We start from the raw sequence: 22,875 nt of genomic DNA, 5'->3' as shown, positions 1-22,875 counted from the left end.
AACGCTTTTTTTTAAATATTTATTGGAAGAAACTGATTGATATATTTATATAAGTATATTGGGGACACACATTGGCTATCGAATAGGGAATTTCTGAATTCCTATTTGGATTTTAGAGAATCTCTATTCGGTAACCAATCAATTCGTCTGACAAACTGTCATTCGAATATAATTTTCACGTAAGGTTATGTCTACGCTTGACAATCAGCTGATTACAGCTGATACAGCTGACATTCTTTCATAATTCTTAGTTAATACAGCAGAATTAGACGAATCTCGATGCCACTTATATAAGTCTATTAATACTTTTTGAAGATTTTTATAATGGCGCGAAATAATCAATCGGATTTTTCTAAAAAATAAAAAGATTGTATATTTATCTCTGCATGTGTTATTTACTTTTAAAATAGGTTCAGGGTTCAGTAAGTGAAATATATATACACATCATTGTTTTTCATTATTTATCAAGATTTATAATATATATAATTATTAATTTGATGTTATTAATATATTTGTTTACATATTGTTATCAAACTTTATTGTTTTATATATTTTAAATCTCTTGAATAATTTTTTAAATATTATTATATGTGATCAAATATTTTAGGAGACTATAAATTTGAAGATTCTGATATTTTAAATAATATTATTTTTTAATATAATATACATTACATATGTGTGTATGTATTTGATTTACACAGGTTTATTTAGTAATCAAGATGACATCAATGTTTGATCAGTATGAACAAGCTTCTCAGCGTTCCAAGCAAGTGGTTGCACCACCAATTCGTCCAGACATTGTGAGTTTATATTATTAAATAATAATTAATGCAATATGCAATTGTAATATTATTTTACAGAGCACAGCAGGCTTTATTCAAATGAAGCTGCAAGATGATGGGCCAATTTTCACTAAACAGAAAGTTAACTTTCTGCCATCTGATAAAATTCTTTACTTGGCTGTTAGTAGCAACACAATTGTGATTGCTATGGCTAACAATATCTTATTGCGCATTGATATGAAACAGCCTGACAAAACTGAAGGTAAACGAAGCAATTGGTTGCTTTTTTCTATTAATCAATAATAATGATATATATTTTTTAATAATTTTCTTGTATATTTTATTATTAAATGAAGAGCATTGTATTTTTGCTTATAGAAATTGATATATCCAAATATGCACTGAGCATGAAAATGTCCGGCTTGTTTCTGGATCCATTGGGCTATCACCTGCTGATAACTCTAGTGCCAAGACATGGAGATAATCCACTACCAGAGATATTCTACTTGCATAGGAAGACGACAAAACTCAAGCAGGCTGGCAAGTTCAAGGGTCATGAAATTACTGCGGTGGGCTGGAACTTTTCTAACATTTCGGAAACAACCTCTGGTCCGATTTTATTGGGCACTTCCAAGGGTCTGATTTTTGAAACAGAGATTGGACTGGAGACTGACAAGATTTTTAATACAAGTTTGGAGCAGTATTGGCGTCAGGTATTAATATTTTATACACAGATCACACATTATTCCATTTATTTGCTCATAGTCTTTCATCATTATTACTATTCATTGTTAACAAAGCTTCCGAATTACCTACCTCTTTATGGTACAAAAGAGGTAGGAGGATTGGTAAGTTTTACATATATTCTTCTTTTTTATATTTTTATATACAAATAATTAAAAATATATTTGAACATAAATTATTATCGATAATATTCTTTTTTTAATATTATAGTTTTTTCTTTGATCACATAAAAGAACATAAAAATATGAAGACTACTTTTATATCTTTATGAAAGATAAAAACTGATTAAAGATTTGCTCACTCTTATATGGCTAAAATAAGGATAATACTAATAAAGATATTTTTTTAATTACACACATGCACGCATGTGTGTTTAAATATTAATTTTAAATTATTCATTTTTGAAGTAGTATATGAAATGTCTTTGATGATTTTTTAGGTATTTGACTTAGGAAAAAATAGTAAGCCTCCAATCACTGGAATAGAATTTCACAAAATACCTAACGCAGACAAATATGTGATCATTGTAACCACTCTTATGCGCATTTATCAATATATTGGTGCTATTGGCAATTCCGAAGAGAAACCTCTCTTGCAGCAAGTGTTCTATAAATATTTGAATGCGCAAGGTAAGAAAGATACATAAAAGCTGCCCATATGTATGATACCGATATTTTAAATCAATCTTGTAAGAATTCTAAGAAATTAAAGAAAAAGAAAAGATTGCTTTAACTTTTTATAATTTGAAGAAATTTAAAAAACATTGTTATATGTTTAGAACTATACATTTCAATAAATGAATATATTACATATTTGTTTCAGAGAGTTTCAGTGAAGTAATAAATACTCTGCCATATTCGAAAATGCAATTTTACTATCCATCCTTGGGTGCTCTTCCAAAGTCATTTGGATGGTTGACAGAGGCTGGGATTTTATATGCCCAGGTATAATTACGCTCTTTATTCAACTTTAAATTCCTAAAAAATTGAAAATTATTATAAATATAAATATATGTTTCTTTCAAGTTAGATGAAGATTGTATGATGATTTTAGGTGGAACCGAAATCAGATACGAACATACTGATCAATCAGCAGATGTTGACGTGCCCAGAAACAAGTCTTATGGGCAGTAACGTTTCACAAACCACTTTGGTACCATTGTCCTTCGTATTGACGGAATTCCACGCATTATTGCTATACCCGGATCATGTAAAGGGCATATCGCTTCTGAATCAGGAATTAATATTTGAAGACATATACAATGACGTATGTGAATTTCTCAGTTCCTTATAACTGTTATATTACAATTTTAGCTCATTAAGAATTACAGAATTAAAAGAATGTACTATCAATATAATTAAAATAACTATACTTAATTACAGATAATTTTAATAGAATTTAATGTTATAGATTTTGCGTTATAGCTAAATTGTCACGCGAAATATTAAATATATATTATGTATGTGTTATTTAATTTTATTTGATGTTTAGGCAGTTGGCAAATTAATCGGCATCACCAAGGATCCCGCGACGAGATCGATTTGGGCTTATAGTGAGCAAGCCGTCTTTAAATACAGAGTAACAAAAGAAGATAGGAATGTTTGGCAGGTAAAGAGAAAATAAAAATAACAACTTTGAAATGACGCTAATAATGTATCTTGTCCAGGTATACGTGGACAAGGGTGAGTTTGAGCTGGCTAGACAGTATTGTAAAGACAACCCGGCGCACATCGATCAAGTGCTCATTAAGCAGGCAGAAATGCTTTTCAAAAACAAAGAGTGAGTCAGTGGATTTATGTTTCTATCATTGTGTGCAAAGTATTTTTTCTTTAAAGTATTATCAAGTATTCATCTCTCTAGTTTGAGTTTTGTTTCGATATTTGAATATATTGCAGATATGAGAGGAGTGCTCTAATTTATGCTGATACTCATTCTTCCTTTGAAGAAATTTCATTGAAGTTTCTGCAGGAATGGCAAATTGAAGCATTGAAAACGTTTCTGTGCAAGGTAATTGATAAATATAAGAACTATAAGAACTACCCAGCAACTGTTTTTTGCAATAAATAAATATTAAGTAAATAGATATTATTTATTTCAAGAAACTCGATGGTTTGAAGACACAAGACAAAACACAGATAACAATGATTGTAATTTGGGTGACGGAGCTATTTATGAACCAAATGGGAGCCTTGCGCAGTAGCAACACATCCTATCTCCATGATTCGCAATACTTAGAATTGCAAAAACAGTTTGACAGCTTTCTCGCCATCCCCAAAGTCGAGGTATGTAAAGAAAATAAGAGCGGATTAGAAACGGAAAATATATATTTGTTAAGTTTTGCATTTTATTATGCCTTTGGCACTTGTTAAGTTAATTTGATTTATCATAAATTTAATTAATTCTAACACTAACCAAAGCTTTGGATACTTAGGAATGCATAAGGAGAAACCGTAGCACGATATACGATTTGATGGCCAGTCACGGCGACAAGGACAATTTGATACGTCTTACGATAATGCATTGCAACTACGAGGAGGTGATTCGCCAACATTTGTACAAGAATAATTATCTGGAGGCACTTGGAGTGCTCAAAAGCCAAAACAATAAAGATCTCTTCTATCGATTCGCGGGGATATTGCTGCAAGAATTGCCGCGGCCCACAGTGGCTGTCTTGATCTCGCAAGGATCATCGCTGAAGCCGGCGAAACTTTTGCCAGCTTTGGTCTCATGCAATAGTGATGAAAAGCACGTAAGAAACAAATTGTTACTCTTTCATCTTATAATTATATTGACATTGTAATAATAATAAAATTAAAAATAACGATTAATTATTAAAACGATAAATGGAAAGTTGGAAAAAACAACACAAAGAATCCAATTTGCAAAAATAAAATAGGATAAATATAGAAAACAGACACGCAATATCGCGATCAAATCTTTCAGTCATAGCGAGATATTATCTTTGATGTTATATTATCTTTTTTAATTACACATAAGCAGCTTTATTCATAATTCATCCATTTTTTTCTGTAGGCAAAAGAAATTATTAAATTCTTAGAGTTTTGTGTGTACAAGCAGAGCTCGCAAGAGCAAGCAATCCACAATTTCCTTCTATCATTGTACGCGCGTTACAAACAGGACGAAGTCATGCGATATATAAGCTCTCAAGGTAAATACCTAGTGCGTTTTATGAATAATTAATTTGCTTTACAATTATAAATAAATTGATATATCTCTGAATTTTTTTATTATAAATATATAATTTAAAACAATCCTTGAAATGATCTATTGCTGTTAATCCCAGGTCAGGATATCAGCATGGTGCACTATGATGTGCATTATGCGTTACGATTGTGCCAGGAAGTAGGCTTGACGGAAGCCTGCGTACAGTTGTCGGCTTTGCTCGGTTTGTGGGCTACCGCTGTGGATCTCGCGCTTACGATCAGTGTGGATCTCGCTAAACAGATTGCCGCCATGCCTTCTGATCATGACGACGAGCTAAGAAAGAAATTGTGGTTAAAAATAGGTAATATATAACTATTTTGTTAATTAATTTAATCCTATTCAAAAAGTCTTGTAAATCTACAACGGATTTATTATACAGAAACTTGTGAAGGAGAAATTATATATATATTTATAAATTATTGTTAAATAGAGATTATTGTATTGTGTTGCAGCGGAGCATGTGGTACGAGAAAAAGACGACATACAGCAAGCAATGAAATTTTTGCAGCACTGCGATTTAGTTAGGATAGAAGATATTTTGCCATTTTTTTCCGATTTTGTCACAATTGATCATTTCAAGGAAGCCATTTGCAACTCTCTACAGGTATGAGTTAAAACTAATTCTGAATATATGCAATCAGATTTCAAATTAGATCTCTTTTCACATTCTGACTGCAGGAACATATTTCGAGAACATCCTGTATTTTTAATTTTAGCATGCTTCTTACCATTAACTTTTCTTTTCTCTTTTAATGTGTAATAGGAATATAACCAGCATATTCAAGATCTTAAGGAGGAGATGCAAGAAGCCACAAAGGCAGCAGAGCTAATCAGAAAAGATATTCAAGCCTTTAGAACCAGGTACTGACAACTAATTCTTTAAAATCATTTACTTCATTTACAAATTCAATGTATTAATATCTTATTTCATGGTAGGGGAATAGAATAAAGGAATAGAATATGTTAAGATTATTTATAAAATTTGTATTGAAACTTGTATTATATGAAAGTGACTATTGTGTTTATTATTACATTACAATATTTTATATATTAGGCATTGTTTCTATTTTTTATTTAATTATCAAATCGCCTTCTTTCAGATGCACCTTCGTGCATGCGAGGGACATGTGCAATACATGTGAGGTGCAATTGCTGTTGAGACCTTTCTATGTGTTTCCCTGCGGTCATAAATTTCATAGTGATTGTTTGGTGGCGGCGTTAACGCCGATGCTGTCTATGGATCAAAGGACGAAGCTAGCGGATCTTCAGCGACAATTAACTGCCATCTCGAATCGCCCTGAAGACACTACCTCGATGACATCCGTGTCTTTGTCTACAAGAGACCAAATCAAAGCCGATATTGATGAACTGGTTGCCTCGGAATGCCTTTACTGTGGAGAGCTTATGATAGAGTATGTTTCTGAATGTCGCGTTAAACAATTTTAATTGTAGAAAAGTATTAAAATTTGAAGATTATTCATAATTATTCTGAAATTATTTGTATTCGAAAATAATTTTGGACCTTAATGAATCTTAATATGATGATTGGTTATTTTTCGCAGATCAATAGACAAGCCATTCATCGAGGAAGAGGATTACGAACGCGTGATGAAAGAGTGGACATGATGAAGTTTCTATGCAAAATTTGGTAGATATTTATTTTTTCTTCTTTTTCTGTTTTTATAAGAAGAAATTAATTATGACCTGTGTAATAATCATGGCTTAGCCATAAATTACAGCTTGGCTCAAAATTGACGCTTTGAGTTCTGGTATAATTTTCAAAATTGTATTTTTTTTTTTCATATAATTATGTACATAATCGATTTCTTAAAATGTGTAAATTCAAGAAAAATCATGAAAGATATATTGAGCTCCAGATACAAGCTTTTATTCGCAAGAATAGCGATTATTATAATTTAAGTATTAGAATTATAGTCGATTTTCTCTATCTAGATTTCTCGCTATTCCAAGTCAGATATTTTGCTCTAAACTAGAAATCTCTTTTTGTGCTGCTATTTCACTACTCACATTCACGTTGTGATTATGTTGGAGCGAAAAATGGACCGTGCAATATTTTTATTCTGCATATGCACTATATTAGAATGCATACTGAAGAAATTTTAGAATAAAGAAAATACTCGATTGCAATTATCTTATTATGGAGGAAATTGACTGTATAATTGAAATCCTATGAATGATTTCAATTTCATTATTTTATAATAGTATGCTTAACTGCTGTAATAAACAGATCATTGTAATAAATTTGATTATTTCAATTAACTCTCTTGATTACCGCAATCAAATAATTAACTTTATTTACATAATCAGAAATAAATTTAAATGGTTGGTATACAATGTTGAGATCTTAATCAATACTCATGCTTCATAATACATTAATATTTTTTGATGACAATATCATAATTTCTATATAAACTCTTTATCAATATTATTATTGAAGATATTTATGCTTTCCTATAATATATATAAGTTAAAGATAATTAACAGGTCATAATAAAAGTCAGTACATCGAATTTAATTATAAATCACTTTTATAGTTAAATATTAATAAATTTTTTATTTAGCACTTAAAAGAAGAAAAATAAGAACAAAAAGAATTAAATAGTCTTGGCGAAAAAGTTTATATTTTGTAATTTTCAATGATGTAAATTATTGTTAGTGTCTCATTTACAGATATTCAAACTCCTGTTTTACAACGATTTAGATTCAGAGGAAATGCTATTAAAATCGATGTATCGATATCAGTCTTTTTTATGTGGAAACATAAAGAGGTGCAGACTAGATTTCTTTATGTTTTTTCAGACAGAACAATTCAAAAATAGTCTCCAAATATTAAGAAATCTCCATCTCTGCCTTTTTGTCTTTCTTACTGACAGATTTATTGCCGTAGACATAGTAGCGTAAAAGTTTGTTGGCCCACTCTGAACCACAGCTGTCGATTCCGATTCTGGCGGATTTGACGATCCTGAAATCCCCCGCTGCACCGTCATCCTCGATCCACAGATCTTTCCATGTACAAAGAGAATATTTGCTGTGCTCCTTGTTAATCTGATACGCCATGCAGAGCTTCGAAGGGCCGTTGCACAATTCGTGCGACTTTAAATTGGTTTTCCTCATCTTCGAGTTGCGCTGATCAGCCATGTATGTCATACCTTCCAGAGGATCGACGGCTCGCACCAGCACCGCGCATCCGTCACCTAAGACCTTACCAACAGGTGAGATGAAGTCTTTTGGAAACTGTAGATATGAGGATCTAGTTTTTTTAAAAATGTCTAAGATATTGCAAATTTATAAAAAATGCTCTTTTTCATAAAGATTAAAGAGGCATCAAAGAGTTTTGTGATAGAAATGTCTGATTTATTTTTTCAGATTATAGTTCCGAATATCCACAGCATTTTCTTTTAATGAAATTTGAACATTAACTAAAATAAATTGACTCTGACTTTTTAAATTGTTACGTTTCAAAATCTACTAATTTAAGAATATAGAAATTTAAACAACTATGAGAAATTGCTGATCCTAGATTAGTGTGACGGACTTTAGAACATTACAATATATTAGAAATAGAATTATATTAGAGAAATTCTTGTATTTAATATTTACAAATCCTAATTTATCGCGACATAAGCATGCTTCTCGTATTCGGAATTTTTTTCGCCAACGCTGGCACTTCCCAGGACGTAATATCGCGTAGTTTTTGTACAGTTATCATCTGACATAGAATCTTTGCACGGCACAGCTACTATAGTAGGAGACCTTATAAAGGGTTGACACTCGAGCCACAGATTATTACACGCATAAGCGAGTTTCCGATCGAAAGTGTCCTGGTCGATCGCAAACGCGTCGCAAATATTGGACGGATTATTACAAAGTTCGTATTGCTTTAGGCACGTCACATGTTTCGCGATTTCTTTTTCTCTTCCGTTATTCTTGTGTTGCATGTTTCTTAGCAATTCCATGTACTCGAGGCCCACCAACGGTTCCACTGCTTTGATCAATACATGCGCGTTCCCTTCTAAACGTTATTTAATATATTATACTAATATAATACTGATAACACATCAAGAAGTGTGAATGATTTAGATAAATGTTCTCTTTCGAATTCAATCAGCGCAAAACCAAAATGATCAATTTGCTACATTTGATATAATATTAAATGTAAAAATAGAGCATTTATAACTGTGTCGCATTTATAATTGTTGTGAAGATCAATTATTATCGGGGTTTTCCATATTTATATAATTGTTCCTATTTAATTTATATATATTAGTATAATTAATCTCACAATGGTATTTAAAAATGTTCACCTTGACTAGAGATATTGAAGCAGTGGTACATGCCGTATGTCATGTAAACATAAATAGTTCCTGGTGGCATGTACATTGGTAGATTACGAGGTGTAACCTTGTTTTGATAAGTGTGCGATGCTTTGTCGATCGCGCCTAAATATCCCTCAGTCTCTACAATTCTGCCTTTGAGGATAGTCCCATTCTCGAGATATCTTACAAGTACTTTCCCTGTAGGAAAAATAAAAAATTATTCAACAAATAGCTCATATATAATATATAGAATATAACTAAAAAGATCTACGATGTGTTTCATAAATATACTTGCTGTAACAAATAAAAAATGTTTAACATTATACATCTCACATAAGAGAAGCTTAATCTACAAACCTAGGAGTTGCTGTGCTAATTCTTCACAGGGAGTATCAAAGAATTTGTATTGCAGTCGGTTAGAAGATAGCTCCTTTTCCCAGGGTGTCATAGGAGGATCCTCTAATTGACTCAATTCTTTCTTCATCATCTCCAAATCCACAACAGCTCTTAGTTTTCCTTTGCCAGGATTCGTGTTTGGTTTCAACTTTTCTTCTTCTGTATAAAGTAATTTGTTAACAAGCTTGTCTCTATGAAAACAAGAATCTTGTAATTGATCAACTAAGCTTGTAACTAACCCTTGATGCGAATTTCCGTGTTTGACCCTTTCTGATTATTTTTGGATTTTTTAAAGGATGCAGTAATGGAAGGATTGCTTGTGTCAGATCCATTTTTGTTATTTTGATTTTGTAAAGACTTGAAGTTTAGTTTTTGTCTTTCATTCAATATCACCTAATAAAAACCAATAATGTTAATACATTGTATGAAAATTTCAATAGAGATATTTGTAACTTGAAAGAAGTTGCATTGAAAAAAAAATTATTATAAATGAAAGTTGTGAAACATTTCTATACTATTTTTTTGGTAGAAAAGTCCATTATTTCGAAAAGTTTAACTTATCATTTTCAAAGAACAAAAGAGATTACATTAACATATAAATATACATTTTTTTAACGCGTTTATTATAAAAATTATAAAATATTACACAAACCATCGATGTCGTTTGGATCTTTGGTATAGTTTCTTCATTATTTTCTTCCATTGTATTTTGCTGCTGAATTTTCGCATCTGCTCTTGTTCGTTTCATCAATTTGTCTTGTATTCCGAATCTAGTTGTCTCACAGCTTCCGATAGCTCGAAAATAAATTATTTCTACGCGAAATAGCGAGTGACGTGTAACAATGTCGAAAGATTAGAAAAAAGTTTGTAACCATAATTATTTCGTTGGCACAAATTGATCAAGGGCATTAATTGTTCTAAAAAAATGTAAAAGAAATTACAAAGATGAATAACAAGAATAGAGATTATTCTCGAGTATCTTTAGCGTTAACATCGTTTGTTTCAAGTTTGCTTGACAACAGAATTTTACAATTTAATATTGCACAACTCTATTTCATCACAATCTTGTTATACATATTTTATATTGTTTTTATATTGTGTAATTTTATATTGTTTAGTAAGTTTTATATATATAATTGTATTACAATTATATATACATTTCTCATTTTTATTTAGTCTTACGCGACGAGATCAAACGAGACAGTCGCGTATATTTACACACATTATACATGCGTACGTATAAATCAAAACAATAAACAACAATAAAGCATCTTGTGCGTGACGCGTGACATGGACAATGACAGCTGGCGCTGACAACCATAAAGAATAAATATGAGCGAATCGGCCAATCAAAATTAGGCTGCAAATCCCTCGACTGCGATTGGTCGATCCGCTTATGACTTGAAGTTTACCATCTCGCATCTTTCTATGCCCCGTGGCCTTGATGGTCCATCCAGGCGTACTTGTGTAGCCACCTATATAATGCATATTCATGGACGATCGGACCAATCAAACGTGTGCAATGTAAGAGAAACCGTTTTGCGCTCTTTGTACATAGTTTGTCCATTTTCCAACGCATATTCCTTACGCAAGTTCGCCAGAACTTTAATATTTAAGTAAAGGACAAGGAGAGGAAAAAGGGAAGTAAAGAGAAACGTAAGTAAATCACGTTTTCTCTTGTCAAAGACGATGATCGAATGGCGCTATATTCTCGATACACTGGCGCGACCAATCAGGTTCGTTCCCTCCATTCTGGCTGTTCCTCTCCCTCCCCTCTCCTCCCACAATCTCTTTGTCCGTTATAACACTTTCTCCCCTTCCTCGGCTCGTGCGTGCGTTTGAATTCGGCGTGTCCGCGAGTTCGGTGTTTATTTTCGCGCGTTTGCCTGCGGTTTTTCATCGCGTGCGACGACCCTCGACGTGGGTGATTGCTGCCGTGGAGAAGGTGCACGGGTGCAACGCGAAGGTGAGTCGATCAAACGAGATTGATGAATGTCAAGGTCGCGCGCGCGACCGGACTGCTTTCGCGCGAGATTGCGTTTACCCGTAACAATTAATGGGCACTAGCGTGCCTCGGCACTTAATATTAGCATGTATAATGAACGACGTCGTGAGATGAAAATAATGACGACTTATACACAGCTATATTATATCGAATATCCATCTGATTATAATTACAGAGCTAAACTGAACGTACGTATAATTTGTATTTTTTATTTCCGCCATCTTGATCGCACTTTTTTGTACGGTAAAATATTCATATTTTGTGGTTAAAATATAATTTTTTATAATTGATGCACATGTAATAATGCATAGAGATACATACCATGCGAAAGTCGATTCAGTAATCTTCCATTTGAGACAAATTGATGATACTTCGTAAATGCCAATAATAATCTCATATTCAGTCAATTAAAATATATGTGAGTGCAATAAATTAATTATGTGGTTACCGTTGCAATATATTTGATATTTGTTTTCAGACAGTCGAATAAATGATATCTCGATTGTTTCACACAGTCATCATTATTTATTTATAAGATCTTTGAGTCAATTGCTCTCACTTTATTAACATTATTAATTGAGCAAGACAAAAATTATACAAAGGAATTAATTGATAAAAATACAACCCAAATGATACATAAATATATAATAAATTAAAATACACGAGATTTATGTGTAGAAAGATTAATATTATTTAATATCACATATATTGTATTTATATTGTTTTAATTTAGATGTAGAGAGTATTTTAATATAATATTTCTTATGCTGTATATTTTATACTAAAAAGTTATTTTATATAAGATCTACTAGGAATACTTTTTCATGAACTATAGAATCTTTGATGGATATCGAGATCGATTATCTTATAGATTTTTTTTCAATGAGAATCAAAAAATATTAAATTTAATTAATTTTTCATTAAAGTCGATTCTGATAATTTGCGATACTTTTATTGCTTAACGGATCGTTGGATCTCCAGCAAGCTCTTGCCCTTCGTCTCTGGGATCAAATACCATACATAGGGCACTGCTGTAAGTACAATAAGCCCATAGCTCCAGAAAACGATTGTTTCTCCAGCCACATTGATAAAAGGCTGATAGGTCTTGGCGAATACGAAGGATAACATGGCATTACCTGAGGCAATGCAAAGAGACGCCAAATTCTTGAGATTCGCCGGAAACATCTCGCCTAAAAGAGTAGCGGGTACCGGGATTAAGCCATAGGATACGAAGATATTGAACGCTAGCAATGATGTGATCGGCAACCACGTCAACTTTTCAGAATCGAAATTCAGAGAAAGAAGATAAAAGTGCAGGCCAAGAGCGGCGAGGGAAATGGTGACGCCGATGCTGGAAACGATCAGCAGATTCTTCCGGCCAAGTGTGTCTACCACCAGGATAGCGGTGAAACCAGCGACAATCGTGGAGAAACCCAACGCCATTACCACGATCGACGGCGTGACGCTTACCCCAGAATTGAAGACGACGATTTCCGCATAAGAACTCATCGTGTTGTACGCACTCGCGTAGACGAAGATATTTAGACCGAACATGATTAGAGCATTTTTCAGATTCGCTGGAACGCACAAAGATTAATTAATTCTAATTTGAGTTTCATGATTTTTCTGTAACCTAATATAAGAAAAATATTGCATTTAGAACGAGGAAAAAGATCTCAGCTTGCATAGATCTTTGGTTTAAAGTCGTGGAATTTTATGGTTTTTTACAAAATTCTGAATATTTGTAATTAAATTTTTAAAATATTGTATTTTTGAAACTTTAGAGAGCTATAAAATTTTAAATCTTTATATTTTTAGAACTTTAGTTCTTTATAATTTGAAAGCTTTTTGGGAACTTCGATTTAAAAAAGTCAAAAATTTTTAATTTTATTCAAATTCTAACTTTGGGGTTTGTTAATTCTGTCTTCGAATAAAAGATCATGTTTATGTTAAACATTTTTCAAAATTTAAGGAAATGATTTAAAGAGAGAAATATATAATATATTACGAAGACAGTCAAGTAATACTTTATTTTCGAGATACCTGGTAACAGAAAGTCCTTAAGCTTCGTCAGAACACCGGTGCTAGCGCCGTCGACGAAGTCCTGGAGCTGCAGTAGCTCGGCCTTGATGTCAGCTTCTCGTCGGAACCACTTGAGAGATGCCTCAGCCTCGTCGATATTGCCGTGAAGAGCGTAATGATAGGGCGACTCGGGTATCAAACTGAAGAGGGCCACAAAGAGGATATTCGGCACGAGGCTCACATAGCTGTACATCTCCATGGACAGATAAGGGCCCATCGCATTGCCTAGAAACGCACCTATGGATGCTGCGTTTATATTCATAGATATCTGAACAAGCAATCACATATTATGATTTATTAAAAATTTGGAAACATGGATTTTATTCACAAGACTATTCAATTAAAATAGCGATGAGAAAGAAAGAGAAGAGGAAGAATTTGTAATTTGAATTCAAAATCAATATTTTTGTTATTATACATACACTATAATGATAATACTGAGCGATTAATTTTAAAGTATTTGATTATTGTATTATATAATCGCATATTATTATATATTTGTATTATATTACTATTATTATTATAATTGATCAACTCTGATAAATTGTATCAATTGTATAATTGAATTGTATAATTGATTTATTAAGGATATACTAAAGAAAAAGTAAAGGAAAATTAGAAAAAGCCTTCACATATATATAGAAAGATGGACTAATTAAATTACTAGAGAGCCTCGTATGGAAGGGTCAGCGATCTCGCCGAGGTACAAAGACATCGCGGGCCACAGGATGCCCGATCCGATTCCCGAACAGAATCTGGAAAGGTAGAGCCATGTGACCGACATGGCGCAGATGTTGAAGATCCAACTGGAGACTAACGGCAAGCTCGATAACAGGAGCACCCTCTTTCGTCCGACATATTCTGAGGGATTGTGTCGTGGCACGCGTTAGAGACATATCATCCTGAGAACAAGATCACCACAACTCAGGACTGTGGCTCGATCTCTTCGAAAACGAGAGACGCCATTCTCTACTTTTATTTGCGTTGATAAATCATTTTCTCGACGGAGTATATATGTTGAAGAAAGGAGCATCGCAAAGACGAAGACACGAATATTCCAGTAATTGAAAAATTCAAGGATTCTGGTAAAAATTTAGGGCGAAAAATAAGAGTTTTAATTCCAAGACTTTGGGAATATTAGGATTTTACGAGATTTCTCGAGGACACAAATATTTCAGCGATTGGAAATTTTAAGAACACATGAATTATAATTCAAGATATAAGGATATAAAGATATTATATATATATATACAAATCTATAAGGATACAGGTATCTCGAGGATGTCTAAGGATTTTTAGTGTGTTTCATCATATCACGATATTTCACAGTTTTGCTGCTGAGACACGAAGACTCGCTTTCGATTTTCGACTTATTGCTGAGTCGTGGCTGGCTTGTTCTTTGTTGCACATTTTCAATAATATGAAGAATATTCAAACTATAATTCATAGATCGATAAGCAAAATTTATTGGTAATACAAGCAAAAAGAAACATGCATAGAAAGGACTAGATTTTTTTTATTGCATCCTGTAATTTAACAATTTTCCTGTTGAAATAAGAAAAATAGAATAATGCATATAGTAAAAAGACATTTATTTAATAATAAAAATAGAAAATTAATTGAGATTTTTTTTTACAATAGAACTTAAGCGGCGAATTTGACCGAACCAAAGAGATTTATTTCGATAAGTCTCTCTAAAGTTATGATCGATAAATCTTGTTTTCAGCAAGGGGAGCAATGGCGCAGAATTCTTACCTTGACAAAAAGCACCAAGAAGCGCCCCAATCAGACGTCCAAGGTTCACAAGGGACGCCACCCAAGATGCCTCGGTATCGGTCAGTTTCAAAGGAATATCCGCCTCCGCTGATGTTAGTTGTGCTAAATATGGTGAAGCCCAGCCCGTCACCAGACCGCTAACAATGGCTTCTAGACTGACTGGCGCGTTAATGCGTGACGTAACATCGGAAACGAACAAGACATTTTATGTGCGTCAGTAAAAAAAAGGTAGGTCTTTTTCTTTATACAAACGGCATTTTCTTTTATGCATAATATTCTTTTTTAAGTGAGAAATGCATGTTGTTTTTTAATTGAATTTATTTGAAAATAATAAATTAAAAGATTATAAAATAATATGATTTGAAAATAATAATTAAAAAACATTTGTTTATTGCAAATAAACAAATGATGTAAATAAATAATTATTGTAACTTCTAAACTATTCAGCTACAAACGAAAACAAAATCATTACAAACAACTATAAACAATTTTGAATCAAGATATATGAACAATTTTTCTTAAAGTCGGGTGACAGTCATTTTAAAAAATTTTTCTTTTTTTAATGGTTTGAATTACAAACGAAAATATTGTTACTACAAACAACTATAAACGAAATACTATCGTTTTATATTTTGAAAACTTGTTTTATTAAAAGTGAAATGCCAAGTTCACATAGGTTATCCTCTGTGTATTTCGCAATACTTATAAGTATGATTATGCTATACACAAGATAAGATTTACGCAATTTTTGAATGGATCATACTTATTATAGCTGACAATGAAAAAACGGTGAAAGAAAAAGTTTATTTTTATATACAAAACTATAAAAAAAAATTTCTATTAAGTATACTTTAAAAATTATTTTAGATAACAGTTTCTCTATATATATATAGTAGTTCGAAACTGTCGCTCTTTTCTCTTTTACGATATATATATTATTACGATATATTATATTTAATTTTTATGATTAGTTTAATGTGAAATATTTGTTTGTTTATTAATTAAAAAGCTTTCTTTATTATATATGTCAATTTTTTAAAATTAAAGTTTCTTTTTTATTTTAATTAGATGAAGATTTACTTGCGAGAGCAGCCAGCCATTGCGGCCAAATGGTGATCTTTCTGCCCTCGACCACTTCTGGATTCTTGGCACAAAACATCTTTTCTCTAGATATGTACAAGGTATGTAAGTCACATTTCACGCGTCTCGTTATAGAATCGACTGACCCCTGCGGGTTCGAGATCATCAGTTTCGGTACGAAGAAAAGTTGAGATGAATACATTTACATTCCGATAAGGATGCGATATATTTATGACATCATCACGCGCTGCATGATTTGATGATACGCTCACTAACCACTGGTGTATATTTACACCGACGTAGTGATCTATAAAAAGCTATGTCAGGGCAAATCTACCTTAGTATAAATCAGACCACGTAAAAATTTCACATTCCAAGACAGAATAATAAAAATTTCAAAAAAAAAGACTTCCGCGTTTCAGAAATTATAAATTTCAAAAATTTTACAAAAATAAAAAAATCTGATGATTAAAACATTAAAAATACAAAGTTGAAAACTTTATGACATAGTCTTTAAATGCCCAATATTCAAGTGCCCAAAAAGTTTGGAAGATTTTAAATTCGTGAGTCAAAATTTTTAACAAGGATTCTTTCAGAGTTTAGAGTTGAAAAATTCAAGATATTAAATTTCCATAAGGGTCTAGAATTCTACAAATATTTAAATGTTTAAATATTCGAAATTTAAGAGAATAAAAATTTTTTATTATTATCTCAAAGACATAATTAACAACAATAATATAAACATTAGTAATGAGTATATGTCTTTTTATGAAAATATTGGAATTTTATATATAATTGTGTGTAAATATTAAAATATATATTTTTATACTTACATACATATATTTGATATCTTTTATTTTTTTTTATTTATTTAGTAATATTGGCACAACGGTAAAATACAATACCTAACGAAAGAGTCGGGCTCTTTTGTGAGTAAAGCCAATACTGGCACTAAAATAGCTTTCGGTTTTCGGAAAATACCAGACAGCGTGTGTAAATATTGATTAGAAATCCTAGTGGTAATTGACGGCGATATTGTGCATTCTTATCGCGAAAACATGTCGAGCACTTTTAGCTAATAAAAATACCGAAATTCCGGCCGCCTCTATAAATTTATTGCCTCGACGCGAATATAATCACATTTCATCTCTTCTGGAACATTCTTCTTAAGAAACTCTCATTAAAATTCTCTATCTTTTAATATTCTATATTTGTTTTTAATATAAATTCACAATTTGGCGAAATTTTTGATATTATAGAATGTAAACTTGATATAATTTAATAAGAATTTTCGTTTGATATATATGTTGATAACATTTATTTTATTATCTCTTATAGAAAGATTGGATTCTTTTAATGATAAATCAGTCAATTTAAAGTCGATTTTTCTTTTAGTGAAAATGTCAAGATATCCAATAATATTTCAGTTATAAATAGCCAAGAAAGAAAGAATAACCTTTCCATGAATTAAATTTCAACTAATCCCAGGTGGAAATTACTTTAATAGAATTTGTATTTGAGGCTTAATTATAAAAGTATAAGTGATGTTGAAAATTTGCATCAATTGCGATAAATAAAATAATTACTTCTCTCGAAAAAAAAAAAGATCAATTTTAATTATTTTTATCGCTTCTTTTATTCCGTTTCACGCAAAATTTACAATAGCAGTGGAAGTTTTCTTTCATACTTTCGTATAACAAAGAAAAACATAGTGCTGAATTTGTAATATGCAATAAACATGAACAAAAAACATAGATATATGCGACTCTTTTGAGCTTATTCGTTGCGGTTTGCTTTTTAAAATTTTATACTTTGTATATTTCTCTTCTCTAATCGCTGCATTCTTTCGCTCACCACGAAAAGCACCGTAACTTCCCCAAAAAGCATCCCTTCGCGTGAGCGCGCTCTCCGATTATTCATATCCAATTTCGGCGACAAAACAACCCACTCGCGCGCGCTCCCGTTCACCAACCCCCCCCCTCTCTCCCCCTCGTTTTCATCCCCGTCGTTCTGCTCTTCCTCCCTTCACCCTTATCGTCCCGAAAAGTCCCTCAAAACGGCGCGATGCCTTCGTGAGAGCATCGTTTCACTGCGGACGTCGCGCATTTCCGGCAACACTCGTGTGTCCTCGACAGGGACGGTATTGAGAGGCGAAATTGTCACTTTATTGCTTACAAGCGTAAAATTATAATTTTCATTTTCCATTAAATAATCCAAGATTTTGCTTAAATTAATAACAATTACGAATTATGCGAGACTTCATTTAAAATTATTAAGATTAAGACTTATTAAGATTTTATTTAAATTGCAAATTATTTTTGACGTCTTATTTAAATTTTGGACATCTCTTGCAGGCTTGCAAGAATAAATATATTTTTATTGTATTTTAAAAGAGAAATTTCTTTGTTTCTCTCGGATTTTTGATAGTTTTAATTTTATATAACATTGCATATATATATATATAAAATTAATTTCTAGGAAAATGTATAGGATATTAGTTTTAAAAGTATATATGCATAACATATATATACTTTTTATTCTTCTTTTATGGAAAATACAGATTTTTATACTAAAAAAAATTATGTGAGTAAAAATATTTATTCTTAAAGATCCTATGCTATGTATGCATACTGGGGTTAGCTAAATATGTTATTGAAGCTGCATATCTTTTTCATCTCTTAAGGAGAGAACATTTTTTATATGTTATTATTATTACATGCATACATATAATACATTTATTTTTGTATAACCCACATTAAGATGAGCAAATTTTATTAATCGTTATATGAAAGTATATCTTGAATGCTCAAATATTTATTGTATATGCTTTTTATATGTATACACAATAGGTAAAATTGAAAAAGAACTTGTAATATACAAACATTATATTTTTAATTTGTTAAAAGTAAATAAAAAAGGAAAAAATTTTGTCATATTTTTCAATTAGTTTTTTCAGCTGTCTTACGAACGGTATCGGAACTCTCTTAAATGGGTTAAATCAAAAAATGCGGAAAGAAAGACGCGTGTTGTCATCAGAGCATTTCTCTCGGACAACGAAATTTCTAGTCACATTCCTGGTCACCGCTCGCACCCTCTTGGTTCCCATGCGGGGGTGCATTCAGTGCGACTCGCGCAGTCGCCCGAACACCTCGGAGAGGCTGGCCCCGGCGTTGTGATCGCGTGCGAGAAAAAAAAAAGGGAAAAGAGAGAAACGGGGGCGCGCACGGAGACAGAGGCGAGGGAAAAGGCTTCGAGGTGTCTGACGCCTTTTAAGCAGAGCGCGAGTCGCGATGTCCGGGCCTGCGTATCCTCCGGAGGATGACGCCGTTATCCGTGACGTCGCGTAGGCGCTGCGGCCGCGGAATCCGCGTTCGCTGGCCCTATTATTGACTCGGGGGGGTTGGTCCGGCGGCCATGACAAGGGGTTGGATTTGCCGCGAGATCGTCAGATGGCGCGGCGTGTGCGGTCCACCCTCCCTGGAATGCTTTCGGCGAGGATCCTGCCGACGCTATCCTGCCCCACGGGTCCATCCACGACGCTGAGGGCGACCGACGACGGACAGGTGGAACGCGCTCGACGCTGAGCGTCGCCGTGGAAGTGCAACCGCGCGCTTGCCAAGCGCGCGCGCGCGTCCGAGTGGGATCGCGCGGGGCGGAAGCGGTGCGGAAAGTCCATTTCGAAAGGCTGTACATCGTCTAGGGTGGACCGAGGATCTCCCTACGGAGGTCTCCCTACGCGACGCGGTGCGGTATCTTACGGGAAAACTCGTGCGGGTCGACGAGAAAGATCGCCGGAAGTCTGACGTTCGCCGAACGGGATCAAACGGCGCCGAATCAGGCGGAGTGAGACGTCAATCTGCTCTCGGGAGTGCCGTCCACCATTTTGGCTCTGCGCGGAGGTTATTCTCTCGCGGAAGCGTCGAGACGTCCGCGCGACTCGTCGGAGACGACGTCCGACTTTCGGAGTAATCTCTCTTCCTTCTCTTTTTCTCTCTCTTTCTCTATCTATCTCTCTCTTCCTTCCCCTTCCTCTCCATTACGCTATTGCAACGGTGAGCTTTCCGGTGATCAAGTAGAGCGAGTGATTTCCGGAGAAGAATCTGTGTCGCTTGTTTAGGAATCAGCTGAAGCAGGCAACGTTTCGGCGCTTCGTCGGGAAAAACCCTGGGACGTTCTAGGACGTCGCGACATCCCCGACGCTTTGGGACTGGAGCCATTTTTATGCGCTGCATGCCGGGAGGAGCGGCTCTCCCGCTGGAAACTGGGTTACCGCGTCTCTTCCGCTCGAATTCCTCCTCTGCTTGTCGCCCGGAGGCCCTTAGATTCGTGTGACGGGGCTGAAAAAGCGTGCTCTGTCTTTGGCGAGAAAAGCTTTTGTACGTGATATGGCTATTTAGTGAAGGAACTTTGTGCAGACACACAGGAAAGACGTGGATTTGGATGTCGAGAGAGAGAGAGAGAAAGAGAAGAAAAGTTGTGTGCCGAGTGATTAATATTTGACAAGAAGAATCGCGTAGAGTGGAGAGGCGTGGATTTAATCCGTCGAGATAGAAGAGATTGTGTGCTCGGATGGATTTGTCGCGGAATTCTGTGCGGTGAGAGAAGCGGCGTGGATCTGTATTATTGAGGGAGGTGAAATGTGTCCAGGTTCTAGGCAGTAAAGCAGTAAAGCAGTGCGTGGATTAATACGGGTGGATCGGTGTAGTTTTTGAGGGATATCACATCATGCGGGAAGAGGAAATGCGCGGATCCATTAGTTGATGAAGAGTAAATTGTGCTTCGGCGGTACTTATCGGGGAGGATGTCATGCGGGCAGAGAGGCAGATCTCTACGTTAATAGCGGAGAAATGTTACATAGACATTTAAGACTGAGTACGTCGAGGGTTGATGGACAATAATTGATCTCGGTTCATTTGTGGTGAATCGTTAAATGGAATCGTTGAAGAATAGGAAAGGCTAGATTTGTACATCGAAGGAGAAGAGAAACGTTGGGAAATAAAAATAGAAAAGCGTTGATTTCATTGAGGGTGGTGCGGCATGGATGCTTAGATGGAGCGGGGAAATAAGTGATACTTGAAGAAATATTTTGCGATTGTTTTTTATTAAGGAGGATTTCGTACAGAAGTAACGTTTTACATCTGATATTGAATGATCAATTACCGAAAGTAAAATGACGGTTCGCATGTTAAGAAAAACTGCAGGAGTCTTCGGGAAAGAAGAATCGTGCGCTGTTATTGATGAAAATATTCTGCAAAAAAGCAAGATGTAGATCTGTGTTCTCCGTTTGTTGAAAAGCATGACGAGCCAATATCTTCGACGAAGGCGTCAGAATTAGTTTCGCTGGGAAAAATCGCGGCTCTTCCACCAAAGATGAGAGATTTATTTTTGACAAAATAGCACTCGCTCGAGAATCGCTTTGGAAAACTCCATTTTGCGTAGCCTAGAAAATTCAGCATCGCGAGAAATTCTTATCTCCTCAAGGAAAAGACAACCTGGTATTAAAAAAAAAAAAATTGAGTTTTTTTGTGCCGCCGAAAATGTTTCCCTTTGCTTGAAAACTGTCCTCTGCTCGCCGCAGAGAACCGCTGATTCTTGTTCCTCACGAAGACTCGTTTATCTATCGAGAAACATCACATATTATCCTTGCTTAAGAAATATCCTCTCTGTCGAGAAGAATTGCGGTGCGTGAATTCGTGATGACGAAAATTGTAGATCCTTCTCCACGATTCTAGATGTGAAAGAGGAATACTGTCTATTTTCGAGAAGAGGAATCTCACGAGAATTAAAGGATTCGTGGAGCGGGATGATCGCTGAAGGATCTATGGGATTCACGGAGCGGCAAGCGATGGTGGTTCTTCATGGAAGGTGGATGAATCCGACGAGTAGCGCCCGAGAAAGTCGCCAAATGTAACGTTTTTTCAAGGACATGGCCGAGAATTAGACTGAATAGGCGTCGGGTACGCCAGGAACGATGGAGATCGAGTGATTTCGGCAATGGACCGATAAGTAGTTTTAGATGTTTCGTACGAGTTTGTGTGAGATCAATTGCTAGTGCTACGGAAAGTGTTTTGCCGATTTTCCTCACTTCGAAGGATTACGCGTTGAAAGGCCAGGTCTCTCCGTTTAGCGAGACGTGAGTATTTCGTCACGCCATTTTGTATTATCAAAATAAGTGCGAGGATTGATCCGATCAAAAGAATGCGGAACATAAATTGCATTATTTTAGAAAGGACTTTATTTTATAGGTGTCGATAAAGTATCGTATTCGTGTAAGAATAATAATAGAAATGAATTAATCATAAAATATATGTCTTTTTATATTAATTACATTTTAAATTATAACTCAATTATATTACGCGAAAATTGATTCGTTTGATTAATAAAATATTTAATGTCGAGAATTTTCGGTTTGCATAATAAATTATTCTGCAAGGTTGACAAAAAAAAA

General features: G+C 34.3%; 4 protein-coding genes across 13 annotated transcripts in view; 2 read left to right on the top strand and 2 right to left on the bottom strand.

Moving 5' to 3' along the window:
* The first annotated feature begins 193 nt into the window (after positions 1-193).
* On the top strand, positions 194-6,843 carry LOC115244155 (vacuolar protein sorting-associated protein 18 homolog). 2 transcript variants are annotated; one of them, XM_029821587.1, is made up of 19 exons: positions 194-422; positions 702-800; positions 861-1,044; positions 1,161-1,495; positions 1,583-1,630; positions 1,966-2,155; positions 2,349-2,470; positions 2,580-2,792; positions 3,018-3,134; positions 3,193-3,305; positions 3,422-3,533; positions 3,626-3,808; positions 3,958-4,275; positions 4,560-4,695; positions 4,831-5,052; positions 5,204-5,355; positions 5,515-5,612; positions 5,852-6,163; positions 6,314-6,843. In XM_029821587.1, the coding sequence occupies exons 2-19, from the start codon at positions 720-722 to the stop codon at positions 6,375-6,377; spliced, it is 3,000 nt and encodes a 999-aa protein (XP_029677447.1). In that variant the 5' UTR covers positions 194-422; positions 702-719; the 3' UTR covers positions 6,378-6,843. The 2 variants fall into 2 exon arrangements, with proteins under 2 accessions (XP_029677447.1, XP_029677455.1); XM_029821595.1 differs by lacking the exon at positions 1,583-1,630.
* On the bottom strand, positions 6,519-10,806 carry LOC115244175 (DNA-3-methyladenine glycosylase-like). 9 transcript variants are annotated; one of them, XM_029821686.1, is made up of 7 exons: positions 10,667-10,806; positions 10,137-10,297; positions 9,724-9,877; positions 9,446-9,643; positions 9,077-9,286; positions 8,473-8,784; positions 6,519-7,966 (listed from the first exon to the last, which is right to left on the bottom strand). In XM_029821686.1, exons 1-7 carry the CDS (start codon positions 10,803-10,805, stop codon positions 7,602-7,604), a joined length of 1,539 nt encoding a protein of 512 aa, XP_029677546.1. In that variant the 5' UTR covers position 10,806; the 3' UTR covers positions 6,519-7,601. The 9 variants fall into 9 exon arrangements, with proteins under 9 accessions (XP_029677546.1, XP_029677480.1, XP_029677489.1 ...); XM_029821620.1 differs by lacking the exon at positions 8,473-8,784 and having other exon boundaries at positions 10,667-10,804; XM_029821629.1 differs by lacking the exon at positions 6,519-7,966 and having other exon boundaries at positions 8,344-8,784; positions 10,137-10,401; positions 10,667-10,803.
* A 1,380-nt stretch (positions 10,807-12,186) lies between these two features.
* On the bottom strand, positions 12,187-16,801 carry LOC115244168 (facilitated trehalose transporter Tret1-like). Its single transcript, XM_029821607.1, has 5 exons — positions 16,428-16,801; positions 15,327-15,506; positions 14,236-14,432; positions 13,533-13,839; positions 12,187-13,066 (listed from the first exon to the last, which is right to left on the bottom strand). Exons 1-5 carry the CDS (start codon positions 16,627-16,629, stop codon positions 12,441-12,443), a joined length of 1,512 nt encoding a protein of 503 aa, XP_029677467.1. The 5' UTR covers positions 16,630-16,801; the 3' UTR covers positions 12,187-12,440.
* The window catches only part of LOC115244136 (inactive rhomboid protein 1), an 87,811-nt gene continuing 81,406 nt past the window's right edge, over positions 16,471-22,875 (top strand). Inside the window, exon 1 of the mRNA XM_029821557.1 lies at positions 16,471-16,528. The gene's annotated coding sequence lies outside the window, so the exon portion shown is untranslated. The remainder of the gene's footprint in view (positions 16,529-22,875) is intronic.

The sequence above is a fragment of the Formica exsecta genome, unplaced genomic scaffold, assembly GCF_003651465.1.
Source record: "Formica exsecta isolate Colony F162 unplaced genomic scaffold, ASM365146v1 scaffold120, whole genome shotgun sequence".
In the NCBI taxonomy this organism is placed as follows: domain Eukaryota; kingdom Metazoa; phylum Arthropoda; class Insecta; order Hymenoptera; family Formicidae; genus Formica; species Formica exsecta.
Note: the sequence above shows the minus strand (reverse complement) of the source record. Positions and strands in the feature narration are given on the sequence as shown.

What these genes read in the sequence shown, in the direction of transcription:
- LOC115244175 (XM_029821686.1), bottom strand. Translation starts at nt 10,805, where the DNA reads ATGGTTGTCAGCGCCAGCTGTCATTGTCCATGTCACGCGTCACGCACA. An exon ending in GTCTCGTTTGATCTCGTCGC is followed by an intron (nt 10,298 to 10,666) that starts GTAAGACTAAAT and finishes TATTTCGCGTAG; the next exon opens with AAATAATTTATTTTCGAGCT. An exon ending in ATTAGCACAGCAACTCCTAG is followed by an intron (nt 9,287 to 9,445) that starts GTTTGTAGATTA and finishes TTTTTCCTACAG; the next exon opens with GGAAAGTACTTGTAAGATAT.
- LOC115244168 (XM_029821607.1), bottom strand. Translation starts at nt 16,629, where the DNA reads ATGTATTCATCTCAACTTTTCTTCGTACCGAAACTGATGATCTCGAAC. An exon ending in ATGGCTGGCTGCTCTCGCAA is followed by an intron (nt 15,507 to 16,427) that starts GTAAATCTTCAT and finishes TTAACGCGCCAG; the next exon opens with TCAGTCTAGAAGCCATTGTT. An exon ending in TCTTGGTGCTTTTTGTCAAG is followed by an intron (nt 14,433 to 15,326) that starts GTAAGAATTCTG and finishes ACAATCCCTCAG; the next exon opens with AATATGTCGGACGAAAGAGG.
- LOC115244155 (XM_029821587.1), top strand. Translation starts at nt 720, where the DNA reads ATGACATCAATGTTTGATCAGTATGAACAAGCTTCTCAGCGTTCCAAG. An exon ending in TAAATATTTGAATGCGCAAG is followed by an intron (nt 2,156 to 2,348) that starts GTAAGAAAGATA and finishes TATTTGTTTCAG; the next exon opens with AGAGTTTCAGTGAAGTAATA. An exon ending in CTGGGATTTTATATGCCCAG is followed by an intron (nt 2,471 to 2,579) that starts GTATAATTACGC and finishes TGATGATTTTAG; the next exon opens with GTGGAACCGAAATCAGATAC.